The sequence below is a fragment of the Sardina pilchardus genome, chromosome 16 (assembly GCF_963854185.1).
Source record: "Sardina pilchardus chromosome 16, fSarPil1.1, whole genome shotgun sequence".
In the NCBI taxonomy this organism is placed as follows: domain Eukaryota; kingdom Metazoa; phylum Chordata; class Actinopteri; order Clupeiformes; family Clupeidae; genus Sardina; species Sardina pilchardus.
Window position 1 is genome coordinate 17,319,031 of NC_085009.1, and position 14,029 is coordinate 17,333,059.

The 14,029-nt window shown below is 41.5% G+C and overlaps 1 protein-coding gene and 1 long non-coding RNA gene across 4 annotated transcripts; both read left to right on the forward strand.

Moving 5' to 3' along the window:
• Positions 1 to 1,195: 1,195 nt before the first annotated feature.
• Positions 1,196 to 6,126, forward strand: myadma (myeloid associated differentiation marker a). 3 transcript variants are annotated; one of them, XM_062517018.1, is made up of 2 exons: positions 1,196 to 1,309; positions 4,284 to 6,126. In XM_062517018.1, exon 2 carries the CDS (start codon positions 4,574 to 4,576, stop codon positions 5,450 to 5,452), a length of 879 nt encoding a protein of 292 aa, XP_062373002.1. In that variant the 5' UTR covers positions 1,196 to 1,309; positions 4,284 to 4,573; the 3' UTR covers positions 5,453 to 6,126. The 3 variants fall into 3 exon arrangements, with proteins under 3 accessions (XP_062373002.1, XP_062373004.1, XP_062373003.1); XM_062517020.1 differs by lacking the exon at positions 1,196 to 1,309 and adding an exon at positions 2,922 to 3,006; XM_062517019.1 differs by lacking the exon at positions 1,196 to 1,309 and adding an exon at positions 3,936 to 4,033.
• A 1,836-nt stretch (positions 6,127 to 7,962) lies between these two features.
• LOC134059488 (uncharacterized) lies at positions 7,963 to 13,262 on the forward strand. Its single transcript, XR_009935058.1, has 2 exons — positions 7,963 to 8,080; positions 12,546 to 13,262. It is a non-coding gene; the product is annotated as an uncharacterized LOC134059488 (long non-coding RNA).
• Positions 13,263 to 14,029: the final 767 nt, after the last annotated feature.

Below are 14,029 nucleotides of genomic sequence, written 5' to 3' on the forward strand. Positions count from 1 at the left end.
CCATGTCAAACAGCCTAGAAAATTGCCACGTTTCAATTTCCGTCAACGTCAGTCTTATTGCATTTTCTAACTTGAGAAGAGACAAGTTTGGAATAAGAAAAATTCTGAAATGCCAATGGATTAATCCAATTCAATGATCTATGCTAGGCTGGAGCTAAAACTTGTATTGGCAGATTCACAGAACGGCTGGATGAATGGGAGAAAGGCAAATATCAGTTGTTTTGCTCGAGGGGAGATGGAAAATGATCTTAATTCTCCAAATGGTGGAATAGGCCTATCCCTTTAAGATTACTTTTAGGCCCCAGCTGTGGCGCAACTGGCTGTGGCACCTGCACCGTTCGATTCCCGCCCCATGTTCCTTTTTGGATCCCACCCTGCTCTCTCTCCCATTCTCTTCCTGTCGATTCTCCACTGTCTCTATCATTAAAGGCACAAAAAGCCCAAAAACTATACTTTTAAAAAGTACTGTAGGACTTTTCCAACTGAACTTCAATGTTTTTAGGCCTATATACCTAACCAATCAATGCATCTCTAAGGTGCACCCCCCCCCCCCCCCCCCCCTAAAAGAAACTCTCAGGCAATGTGTACAACATCACATCATCAATACAACACAGTTTTATTTTAGGGCAATTGGGCTTACATTCTCATCTCTTTTCATGTAGATCCCATTGTGTTGATAGAATCAACCTTTATAGGGCCTACACACACACACACACACACACACACACACACACACACACACACACACACACACACACACACACACACACACACACACACACACACACACACACACACACACACACACACACACACACACACACACACATGTCATTTAGACAGCACATTCTCTTAATACTTTCATAGCACATGGGCCAAAACGATTTACTGTGAACCAGGGTTAAGGGTTGTTGGTTATGGATACCAGAGCCTAACTGTTAATCATTTCATCCTTCAGCTAAACATGCCGATCCAAAGCTTCAGAGTAGACTTGCCACTCACTTTAACAAGCCGTAGCCTAAAACCACATTTTATGGTTAGGCGTTAGCCTATTAAAAATAATATTTTTGTGTAGATGTTCAATTCTGTTCCATCAGTGAAATAGTTAAGATACAGTTATCATCAGCTCCGGATGACGAACGTAGGGGAAAGAAGCTGAAAATGCAATACCTAATTTGGTTATGACTGGGCGTGGGGACGTGTCTGGTCTAAGGAAGAAGAAAATTCCCCCTGCCCCTCCGATGCAACAAGCGTGTTCGCGCTGTGAGAAAGTAAGGAGATATACAACTAATCCAGCTGTTACGAAAAGGTGAGTTTACTCGTGTCAACTGATCCGCTACACAATAGTTGGTTGTACCCATATCGGATTATAAAGATTAAAGGGACGTTTACGGTGTAACGGTAGGCTGAAAAAATGTTGCCTGTAGCCTATGGAGACAACTAAATATTTCAGCCGAATTCTTGGAGTTTCTCTACATTGCACTAGGCTTTACTTAACCCATTTTGTTCAGAAAAAGTTCTGCCGGTAACTGTGCCATGGAAAAAAAATGTGAAGTTGTGCAGTGGTGTGTTGGTCGGCTGCTCACAGCACGTAGCCTAGGGCGTCACTGTTGGTTCCATTGTGTTTGACAGGCTATCAATGAATACTTCTGTGATTGAGGTGTATTCTCTTCAACAGCAGCCTGTAGCCTATCTGAAGAGATAATAATGTATGCAACTGTTTTAGCTTACATCTAAAGCTGTGTCGAAATATTGTAATATCTGACTTGGGTGCTGCCTATGAAATGGGACTAAAATAGAAGATGCTCTCATTCATATGGAATTGTCTGCTTAACATAGGCTACTCTGACAGTGATGGGAGTGCCTACATTACAATAGCTAAATGGTTCACTCCTTTGTTTTAGGTTGCAATAGGCTACTGGTGGTCAGATGTAAAAGCCTATTTACATTTAGCCAATCAGTTGAACCACATCTAGGTGCTGATGTTCCCTGAGACGCAGGATTCTAACCCCACCCTACCACCATGCTGCCACAATATAGTTTCAGGTTTCGAATGCAAGAGAAGGCCACAGGCACCACACAGGAAACAGCTCTGCACCACCAGAAGTAGGCCTCTAGAGGCTGCATGCATGGGCCCCCATAATAAGGTTACATGCATGTGGATGTATACTGAGACGACCTGATTAGTGCAAATAACATACAGAGAGAGACAGATTAAGCTTTGGCATGTGACATCAGACCGCAACAATGATGTCTTGGCTGGGTGCAGCTCCTGTCAACGCTCAGTCACACTTCCTGTCTCTTCATCATCATTGCTACTGTTCTAAAGAGGAAGTGAGAGCAATTAGGGGCTGTGTTGAGAAACACTTACACACACTGAGCCCTGAAGATAAAGGTGGCAGCACTCAAAGTTGCAGTCAGCGATTGTAAGGGATTTCAAGCCCATTATATATTTTGTGTAATATTTGAAACAACTTCCACATAAAAGCACCCCTCCCCTTCCTCCCTTCAGTGCAGCTGAAGCAAAGTTGTAGAATGGCTGGAATATTGCATGGGCGCTTTGTTTCCTATGAAGACCAGTGTAGGAAAACTTAATCAGAAATGGTAATTGAAACAGAGATTCCATGCGTTGGTGAATGTCAAGGTGGCCAAACAGTTACAGTACTGTGATCAGTTGAGGAGTCTTCTTAGTGGGTAAGTCATAGGCCTAAATAATGTATAGGCTACAGTACACAGTAGAATGTGTTTGTGAAGTAGCCTACTTCAGACAGGCTATACATGTACTAAGTAATCTGAGAAAAACACAACTTAATCTGACGAGGTCTAAGAAGTGTGCCCAATTTACAGATTTACTTCTACCCCCTTATTACTATTTGTGTGTGTGTGTGTGTGTGTGTGTGTGTGTGTGTGTGTGTGTGTGTGTGTGTTTTGGGGGTTCTCTTATGTGGAGCTGTGTGGGGTTAACTGCTTGACTAACAGGAGTGTAGAAGACAGGCCGAGTCAGAGGTGCGTCCTTCAAGTATCTGCAAGCAAGAGCTCACTGCATGGGCTTGTGTGTGTTATGCAATCAGCACATTGTTGTATGTGGACTGATCGTGAATGTTTGCATTGTGTATTCATTCATTTTAAGTAATTTCTTTGTGAGTTGTTTGCTGATACTGTGTGTCTCTCTCTATCTCTTTGTGTGTGTGTGTGTGTGTGTGTGTGTGTGTGTGTGTGTGTGTGTGTGTGTGTGTGTGTGTGTGTGTGTGTGTGTGTGTGTGTGTGTGTGTGTGTGTGTGTGTGTGTGTGTGTGTGTGTGTGTGTGTGTGTGTGTCTGTCTGTGTGTCTGTGTGTCTGTGTCTGTGTCTGTGTGTGAGAGATAGAGATAGAGAGAGAAAGATTGTGTTTTGGCATGCTGCCTGCCTGGTGAAATTATTTTGTGTGCCTGATGGCCCATAGCAGTTCTCAACTGATATTACCTTGGGCCCCACAATTTCCCTTCACCAAATTGAAGTGGTGTGTTGCAAATTCCATTAAATCTCATACATATTCTGTCCTCAAAATAGGACAGTAAAGAACCATTAATCTACTGAATATCATAAGAACTAAAAAAGTAAAGTAAAAAAAAAGCAAAACATAAACATCAACAGAATTTCATACTTTTTGGTTGTGACCTACCCAGCATCTGTTACTGTAATCACTGGACCAACTAGTTGAAAAATTACAGGAATATTCCTCCCTCTTGTGGAGGAAAAGAGAAGTACAAGATGCAACCATTGTTTTTTTATCCAGGTGTTACCAAGGCATGGCATCAAATACTGATTCTGTCTTTGTTCAAAGTATACAGTGAAAGTGAAATTAATGAAATTGAAATGCATGGTCCAGGCGATGTAAAGCAACACAATGTGGTTATTTATTTTAATTTTTGGGGGATTTTTTCCTTTTTATTCATAGGACAGTGAAGAGTGAGATAGGAAACAAGTGAGAGAGAGATGGGGTGGGATCGGGAAATGACCGCAGGTCGGACCGTGGGCACTCAGACCCGTCCATGGTATGAACGCTGTAGCCTGTTGCGCCACAGCACCCCCACAATGTTGTCATTTGACCTTAAAATAGCTTCAAAATAATTTGGATGCCATGCTGGCTGAAATTACTGCGCCCCAAATGTCTGATGTTGGATCGTGTATGTTACTGTATGTTACATCTTGGTGACCCACCTAATGAATAACAGTTGGGCGCTGACTTACTTGCTTTCTATGCTGTGCGATCTTGACTGATCTCATTTTTGTTTTTGTCTGCAGGTCCTCTTGAAACGTCTGGCACAGAGACTCAACCCAGCATCTTCCATGACCCTATAGAGACATTCGCCATGTGTTTTTCCACCCATCTATGCTAAAGGGCCCACCATTTCTCTGCATCAGACTTAAAGCGCATACCACTGGACTACCACTCTTTTTCACACTCAGGTTTTGCTTTTGAGAGCGTGAGAAAAGGACAACCCAAGGGGATACTGTACAACACAGCGTCACAAAGTAACCAGGCGCTCAGATAATCCTCCATCCGCCGCCTGCGTGGATCTCTAACTCCCATCATGCCTTTCGTGGTCCCGCAGACGTCGCGCCTGCTGTGGGTGCGCACGGCGGCGCTCCTGTGCACCTGCGTGACCTTCAGCGTGGCGGCGCACGGCGGCTCGCTGGGCAGCTCGGGCGACCTCTTCATGTTCTGCTGGTGCTTCAGCTTCGCCGGCACGCTGCTCGTGCTCCTGGTGGAGCTGCTGGGCCTGCAGGCGCGCGCGCCCGTCTCCTGGACCAACTTCCCCATCGCCTTCGCCGCCTACGCCTCGCTGCTGTGCCTCTCCGCCTCCGTGGGCTTCCCGCTCGCCCTCCTCAAGGGCTACGCGCGGCAGGACGAGGTGCGCGACCACCGCATCGCCGCCACCGTCTTCTCCTGCCTGGCCACGGTGGCGTACGTCGTGGAGGTGAGCCTGACGCGCGCGCGCCCCGGCGAGGTCGCCGGCTACATGGCCACCACGCCGGGCCTGCTGAAGGTGTGCGAGACCTTCGTGGCGTGCGTCATCTTCGTGTTCGTCAGCGAGCCGGTGTCGTACGACCGCTACCCGGCGCTCAAGTGGTGCCTGGCCGTCTACTGCATCTGCTTCGTGCTGTCGGCCGCCGTGGTGATCCTCTGCGTGGGCGAGTGCACCGGCTGCCTCCCGTTCCCCTTCTCCCGCTTCCTGTCCGCCTACTCCTTCCTGGCCGTGGCCATGTACCTCACCGCCACCATCCTCTGGCCCGTCTTCCAGTTCGACAGCCGCTACGGCAACAACGCGCGGCGGCCCGACTACTGCAAGGGCGTCGGCATGTGCGGGTGGGATAAGTTGGTGGGCGTGGCGGTGCTCACCGCGCTCAACCTGCTGATTTACCTGGCGGACCTGGCCTACTCGGCCCGCCTGGTGTTTGTCACCGGGTGAGGAGGGAGGAAGAGGGGGGGGGGGGAAGAGACGAAGAGGAGATGAAAGCCAGATTAGTTTTGTGTTTTGTTTTTTGTATTTTGTTGACCACAGGAGAAAGAGGAAATGAGAGAAAAGACTCTTGTTTTTTTTAAAAATGTGTTTGTTTGTATGTTTGTGTTTGTTTGTTTGTCTTGCATTTTTTCACAAACACAAAAGGAGACAAACAGGTGGGTAACCAAGAGAGACATACTGTATCTGTAACTTAGAAGTGAACGTAGAGTGTAGACAGCACTCACCATCATAGCAAACTGTTGTCTGCTTACCCAGTCTGCTAGTCTGTGTCTACTGTATGCTTTCAAGGAGTGCTGGACATTTTGGAGTCCTGATCTTGCTGATGATACCTGTATTATTACACTTATTCAGTCCAGTTAACAGACACCAAATACATATGCTTTTCAAACCAAAGTACATATGCAGATATCTGCTGCTTCAGTCAAACTTACTTTCTGTGAATGACCCTGAATTACTGTGCACAAAATAAATACAACATGAAAAACAGTGTGAAACGTCAAGTAATCTATGATGAATTCTTACTGTTCTTACTGCTGTTTTCCTCTCTGGCTTCAGCAAAGGCAGACTACAGCCAGTGCATCAACTGCTCACAATGTAATACAGGTATTTTGAATTTGAAATTTTTCCATTTAATTTCATTTATTAAACGTCAAAACATTACACATGTCTCATGGCGCTTTACAAAGTGTTAAACATTCTAAGAGAGCCCTTGAGTAACAGGGTCAAGGAAAAACTCCCTGGGATTGGAGATACACATAGAAGGAAGAAACCTTGGACAGATCCACGAATCAAGGGCCCAACCCATCTGCCTAGGGTCAGTTACAGTATGAGTAAGGTCATCTGTAGTATCAGAAAGTTCAAATAGTCCAGTGTAGGGAATAAATTGTCCATTAGTAATTAGTAATTTTCAGAGAGTAATGGGTCGCTAGGATGCGTGGGCCAGGAATCCAGGCAAAGGGCCCACAGCAGGCGATGGTAGGGCAGTCATAGGGATGGGACTTCAGGTGTGATGAGGGCCAGGCACAAAGATGGCTGATGACTGGTAATGGTTTACCTCACAGGTGAGGTATAAGGGTAAAGGAAGAGAAATAAAGTGGGTTAGTATTACTATAAGTCATGATGGTTAGTATTAATAAGCATATCATTAGTGATATAAAATATTATACTATAGAGAGAAAAGGCAGCGAGGGAGTTGAATGACAGGACAGAGAGAGAAGGAAAGAGGGAGAGTTGAGAGAGACTGAGGGAGAGGGGAGAAGAGGAGTTGTACGACGTGACACATGAAAAATCCATGACAGTGCTATGCTAATAGCAGCATAACTAAGGCATGGTGGAGGGTAGTCAGCACCAGCACAGGTGTGATCAGTGGCCACCATGGGACGCATGACTGGGGCACCAGTCACACAAGCCCACAGCAGAGGTGCGTTCCGAAAAGACCCTGAGGTGGTTGAAGTTCCACACTGCACCATAATGGGAAGCACTAAAGAGGTATGTTTTAAGTCTAGACTTAAAAATAGGGTGTCTGTTAATTGAATTGAGGGAGGAAGATTATTCCAGAGGAGGGGTTTTTGAAATTCTTGGAATTACAAGAAGTCCAGTATTTTGTGATCGTAAAGGTCTAGGTGAGGTAGGACTATAAGTATGTATGTGTAATGTCTCCCAAGTGACGTGACCGATGTTAATCACTACAAATGCTAACACTGATTAAGTATGCCTACTGAAAGTTGTGGAGTCAAATGTCAAGATCATATCATCGAAGGTGAAGGTCTAGTTCATTTCAGGGCACTGGTGGTTAAAGTGGGTTGAGGAAGTCTGAGGAAGGGCAGTGTGTCCCGAAACGTCACATGTGGTGAATAAAAAGAAAAAGAATATTGGAGCTTTAGTGTGCGGACTTTTTTGTCATTTATAAAGTGGGTTGAGGCATCATACACTAATGAAGAGGCTTATAGTACTTAGTAAGGACAGAGCATTGTTAACTAAATAAGCACGCCATACTTATTATTACACTTTTGTTTAAACTGTAAGGAATTGTTATAACTATAGTAAGAGGGTTTTATTAACTCAAGCTCTTAGCTCTTGGTTTCTTGAGGTAACTTGTCATTGACTTTACTACTTTCATTATAGTCTCTAGAGGTCTCTTATGCATTTAAATTTAAATTCGTTTAGGTTTATGGCTGTAAAGCTATCCGGTTGATGGGAGATTTTTGGAATACAACATTGAACTGTCACATATAAATACGCAGTTGTCACAATTAAACAAGGTGAGAATGTTTTGAAACAATACAGCGATCATGGATATCTGTGGTTTTGCATTGCAGGAGTTCCTGGCAGCGTGTGTTGAAGAAGAGATGAAAGATTAGACAGCTTTGTCTGCTATAGGTTGGTGAATATGAGGCATGTGTAGAAAAAACATAAAAACAAGTCAGGCTAGACAGATGAGACATTGACAGTCATCTCAGGAATCAGAGGGAGGGGAAATCCATCTGCTGCCTAAATACATCTACTGTAGCATGTGCTATGTACAGAAACATCCTCATGTGCTACTTATCGACATACTTCAACTGGAACAATACGGTGAGTTAGCTTGATTAGAAAGTTATTCAAAAGTATCATTGAACAGGAACCTGTTAAGAAACTGAACGTTTTGTGTCTAAATGTAGTCTTAAGTTTTCAGGCTACTAGTTTTACAAAAGGAAAGGAATGTCTACACCTGGTATTTTCACTGATGATTTTTTATCAATCTGTAGCATTTTGTATGTTAGAAATGTGCGCTCTAGCAAGGACTGACCATTACATGCACTGTAAAAATTAGAACTTGCCTTTTGTCCTGCAAACTAAGGTTTGTAAGTAAATATAACTAAAAAAATCAGGAAGACATGGTAAACTAGAAAAAAACAATTGATCCAACTTTTTTTGTAATTGCATCTTGCAAACTTGCAAAATTAAGTTGACTCAACTTAAATATTTAATTATATGTATCAGTGCAGTCTTCCCTGAAGTTATTTCAACTTATGAAATAAGCAAATGTATGTCTACTCAGTTTCATGAGTTAACACAACATAAAAAAAAAAGTCCAAGTTGTCCAAGTTATTTGTTTTTCACTGGGTTTTTAAGTTGGTTCAACTTGAAATATAAAAGTCAACTGATTTCACTAACTTTTCAAGTTGACAGTGAAGAACTAAACTAATCAAGTTAACTTAAAATTGTAAGTTATGGTCCTAACTAAAAAAAATGTTAGTTAGTTTAACTCAAATTTTCAAGGCAACCGGCTGCCTTGAATTTTTGAGTTGAAGGCATTGACTTATCTTTTTAAGAACTACAATGTTTTTCAAGTTCTGCCAACTAAGTATTTTTAATTCAAGTTACCGGAATTTTCAAGTCTGTAAAACTTACTATTTTGAGTTCAGATACCATCCCCTTAGGAATTATGGGCAAATGTTATTTTCTTGTTTATAATGTCTATTTTTTCTCATTACTGTTTATTGTGGCTTTTTTGGATGTGTATAACACAAATCAACTATTGAACAAAATGACTATGTGACAGATTTTCAGAGTTTTGTCAGGGTTACCATTGAGGAGAAGACCATTATCAAAATATAATGTCATTTTAGAAAGTAGACATATATTAATTGGAGTGCAATGCGAAATTGACTGCTTTCTCAATTTGCATTAATCTGGCTCCTTCACGGCATCACAAAGTCGGCCACTCAATGCTTTCTTGCATTATGTGTCTGCAGGTATGCTGCTAGAGAATGTATGCCCTATGACGGACAGACATTCTGGGTTCCTCCAATAATACTGTATATAGTGTTATTGGGGGCAAGGCTCTCTGAGGGCCCTCTGTCATTTCTGGGCCCTTGGAATCTTCCTAAACACCCACCCACTGGTGTTCCTGTATTCTTCCTGGGGTGGATTTCATTTTCTCCTTGTAGGGTTCTCTCTCTCTCTCCTTGTAGGGTTTTCTCCTTGTGTAGTTCTTGACCCTAACAAATTTATCATGAATTAATGTAAAAGCAGCAACTGCACTAGTTGCAATCAGGAAGTTCATAGTCACAATGGTATCACTAAGAATGTGAATATCTGTTTGTGCCGCTAGCATATTCATTACTCTAAGCTTTATGCACAGGATTAAGTCATTGTGGATGGTCATCTACATGATGGTTTGTAGCAACAACAAACAATTACATGACAACATGACCAAAACAGTATGGCCTTTAGTGTCACAGTTACTTAGTTTTAGCTTTGCTTAGAATCTTATTTCAAGATTACATTTCAGTTGGAAACTATTTGTGATTTCTTTCAGAATATGTTGACTGGTGCTGTTGCATTCTGGGAACAAACACGTTATTAGGGGATGGTAATCTGAACTCAAAATAGTAAGTTTTTACAAACTTTCCAGTAAATTTCCAGTAACTTGAATTAAAAAAAATCAGTTGGCAGAACTTGAAAAACTTAGCTTACACAACTTAATAATTGTAGTTCTTCAAAACGTGCTAAGTTTAAGTTGATTGAACTCAAAAATTCTAGGCAGCCGGTTGCCTTGAAAATTTGAGTTGAACGAACTTTTTTTTTTTTACAGTGTGTGAATGACTTAGATGAAAGTCTTTGGTTACACTTTACTTGAAGGCATCTGAATGACATGACACTGTCATGAACACGTCACACACTGAAGAAGGCAAAACGCCGAAACGCGTCTGTGGAATAAATGGTGATTATTTATGCACAGTGCAGCCTTTTTTCCTGTTTTTCAATTACTGTCATGAACATGTCATAAACTTTACAAATAAGTCATATACGTTTATGACATAGCGCTTAAGTGTCATTGGGTTTTTTGTCATGACAAGTTAGGGTTATAGGGTTTATGTGTCATGACAGTGTCATATCACTCTTAGCCTATAGGCACCTTCAAGTAAAGTGTTAGTCATTGATAAGCTACAATATTGGACAGCTGAGCTGGATAATTTTCATTTTTATAGAATTATTTAATAATATACATTAGGTTACCTCATGCAGTAGTCTAACACCTTTGAGCCGGAGGTGATAAGTGCAACATAGAGAAGTTAAAGAGTGGACAGAGCTGCACCAAAGGGTTTGAATGGAGAAAAGTGAAGCCAAAAGGTGCCTTCTGCAAGGGGGTTCAGGGGAGCTACTCAGAGGTTGTGGATAGTGTGGTCATTAGATTATTAATTAGGGGAAACATTCAAATGATTTCTCAGAAACGTCTTTCCTTCTTTGAGTGTTGTGCAAGTTGTCAGGCTGCAATACCGGTCCATCCCGATTGTTTTCTTTTGTGTTGTTGTTTTTCTTGGAATATGTTTCTGGAAAGTCCCCAACCACTGAAAGAAATTGAACATATTTATATATTTCCTGAATATGCAGCTAAAACTACTTAATTTTATATTCATTTCGTCAAATTAGGACCCTATCATACACAAATATTCAAGCATTGGTCAGAAAAATAGCCACTAGCCAATCTAATGATAAGCTTATGGCACATGCTCGCCTTGTTAAATATATTCTGTGTGAGCCGAGATGTGAGGTTGGAAACCCTACTACATTCTGTTACAGTGTCACATAGAATTTAAACTACTTTGATAATAATCCTGATGAACGAAAAGTCTTGAATCTTTATGAGGATGTTAAAAAGTGGGCTGAACCATGAGATACAGTATATATAAATATATAGGATAGCAAGGGTGTAGTCTACTTTTTTGTAGTGGGTATAGGCTACTGTGCTCATCCATCCTAGCGACACATCGCGAAGCGACACCTGTCTCCAGGGTATAGGCTACCCCCAAAATCCTCCTACTTAAACTTTTCAAGGCTTTTTAAAGACCTTTTCAATACCACTAAATGAAATTCAATACGAATTTCGTATACATTCGCATCGATTTCCCCCCCTTCTACAGCCCAAAGGACTACTACAACAAGGGTAGCCTACTTTGATGGCACTGTGTGTGTGTGTGTGTGTGTGTGTGTGTGTGCATCCTGATAAAGTTCCCTTGGCTGTTGGAATTAAAATAGCCCCACATCATCACATACCCTTCACCATAGCTAGAGATTGGCATGGTGCTTCTTCCAGTAGGCCTATTAGCCTGTTTGATGCTCATTATCAATGCAAATCAAACATGCTAATAGGCCTACTGGAATGAATTGGATTGAATTGGCCCCAGCCCACAGGAAGTTGAATTTGAATTGGAATTGGAATGACCACAGTCACATAACAGGAAGAATGTGCTTAATCTCACATATATTCCGTTTTTGGAAAGGTTACTTTGGAAATGTAATTGATTACTATTTTCAATTAGTTGTGTGTTTGTTGCGATCATATCTGACATACAGTATTTTGTGAAACTTCATTGTTAAACACTACCATTAAATTGTGTGTATGAATTTCACTTCCACATTCTACTTCCTTTAATTCAAATTTGAGTTGTAATTCTGCATACTGTTTTTGACCTCAATTCAAATTCAATTCAAACTCAACAAATTGAATTGGAATTTAGGAGTCCTTCTCAATTCAATTCTTAATTTTACCAAGCCTAACCTTAATCATAGGTTTTAGTAAGCTAATGTTTAAAACTAAGTTAAGCTAACGGTGTAATTTACCCCCAAAAGGCTGATAAAGCATTCACAGAATAAAATGTTAATATGAAAACAAATGGTTTGGTCCAGTGGGGTGGCTGGGTTTAGGGGAGGGGCTATGTTGTTAATGTTTTTAAATTGACACTCTGGAAGCCGATTTAATTTTTTTTTTTATTCCAGATGAAAATTCCAAATGATGTTGGTTTACATGGTGGCGACATGTTGTGTGAAATGGGCTATTTGAGGAGACACAGTTTGCTCAATATGACCAAATTTGTTAAAAGTAAAAAAATGTTCTTGCCTACAGTACCTTTAAAGCGGTTACCACATGGGCCAGCCTAAAAGACAGCTGAATGTCTCTGTAAAGGACTAGCCTACATTAATAACTAAAACAATATAATATTTTTTTGGAAACTAATCTATTTTCCTTCCTGTGTTCCCTGTATTCTTGCAGACTCATCTGAAACACTAAATAAACAAAGAGATGCTTTGATCAGTCATCCTCAAGATGCCAGCCAAAATCTACATCAACTCTCAAGCATATTTCATTGTATTTTTTTGCACTCTGATTTTTGAAGGAAAGCAAGATCTTGATATTTTTTGACTGACAAGACATTAATATAATATACCCCACCATGGCAAAAATTGGACTGATAGTTTTACGCATAGTTCAACTGTTCCTTATGTGTCTCACGTTTAGTCTGGCAATTCATAATGGAGGGTTGGACACAGCCCGTGGTTTGTTTCTTACCTGCTGGATCCTCAGTTTCTTTGGTACCCTGATTGTCTTGATTACATCTTTCTTTAAGGATTGGTTCACTATCTTCTGGCCCAACGTCTCTGTGACAGTTGCTGGATTTGCTTTTCTCCTCTGCCTGTCTGCAACAATTGGATTCTGCAGCATCTACCTGAGAGACTGCCCAGGTGTTACTGAAAATGTGTATCACCACCGGATTGCCACTGTCAGCGTCTCCTTCCTATCCTCCGTGATATACCTGTGTGAGGTGGTGATTCTGGTCAAGTCTGAGTTAGATGAAAATGGCTTTGTGACTGCAATTCTAGGCATACTAAAGGTCCCAGAGGCCTTTGTGTCCTGTTTCATCTTTGTATTAATCAGTGACAGATCATCTTATGATCATTCCCTTCCTCTGAAGTTGTGTGTGATGATGTACAGCCTCTGTTTTATTCTGTCTTTAATTACAGTCTTGACAAATAATCGTCAATCTAGAAAATTGTATGCATACCTCACAACACCCTATTCCATACTGGCTGTGGTCATGTATCTGATAGCACTTGTGATCTGGCCTGTGTGCCAATTTAATAGTCGTTATACTGATGAGACCACTCAACCTCCTTCCTGCCATGGAGAATGTCCCTGGGATAGAAAAGCTGCTGTGGCAGTGCTCACTGCATTCAATTTGCTGTTTTACCTGGCAGATGCAGTCATCACAGTATATGGCTTCAGCATCATACGTAGGCGTGAAGATTTGGGTGTGGGCGCTTGGTTCTAGTCCCTATATCAATATTTTGAGATGACAAAATTGTCCCCAACAATATTTTAGTGAACTCCTTTGTGCTACTTGGATTAATTCTGACGGCCAGCACGACAGTAAAAGAAACACTCTCATTGTAGGATAGGCTAAGTTATCAGGGCTGTCTACCAATTCATAACCCCAAAAATGACAGTGTAAAACAGCTATGCAACCAAAAAATAAAAGGGACACAACGTTTTTTTTCATTATGCAGAGTGAATAGCCACACATAGCAACTAGGCCCTCAACTGACCAAGCGTTAAAATGCGGACTCTACTGTGAAAAAATAACATTTAACTGTTGATAGTATATACCTGCCCAGAATATTGCCATGGCTAAACCTTCTGTAATCCTTCAACCAAGGTTAGGAGTCATGTTGATAGTGTGCAGTCACAAAGAGTTACCA

Coding starts and splice junctions, on each gene's coding strand:
- myadma (XM_062517018.1), top strand. CDS start 4,574: ATGCCTTTCGTGGTCCCGCAGACGTCGCGCCTGCTGTGGGTGCGCACG.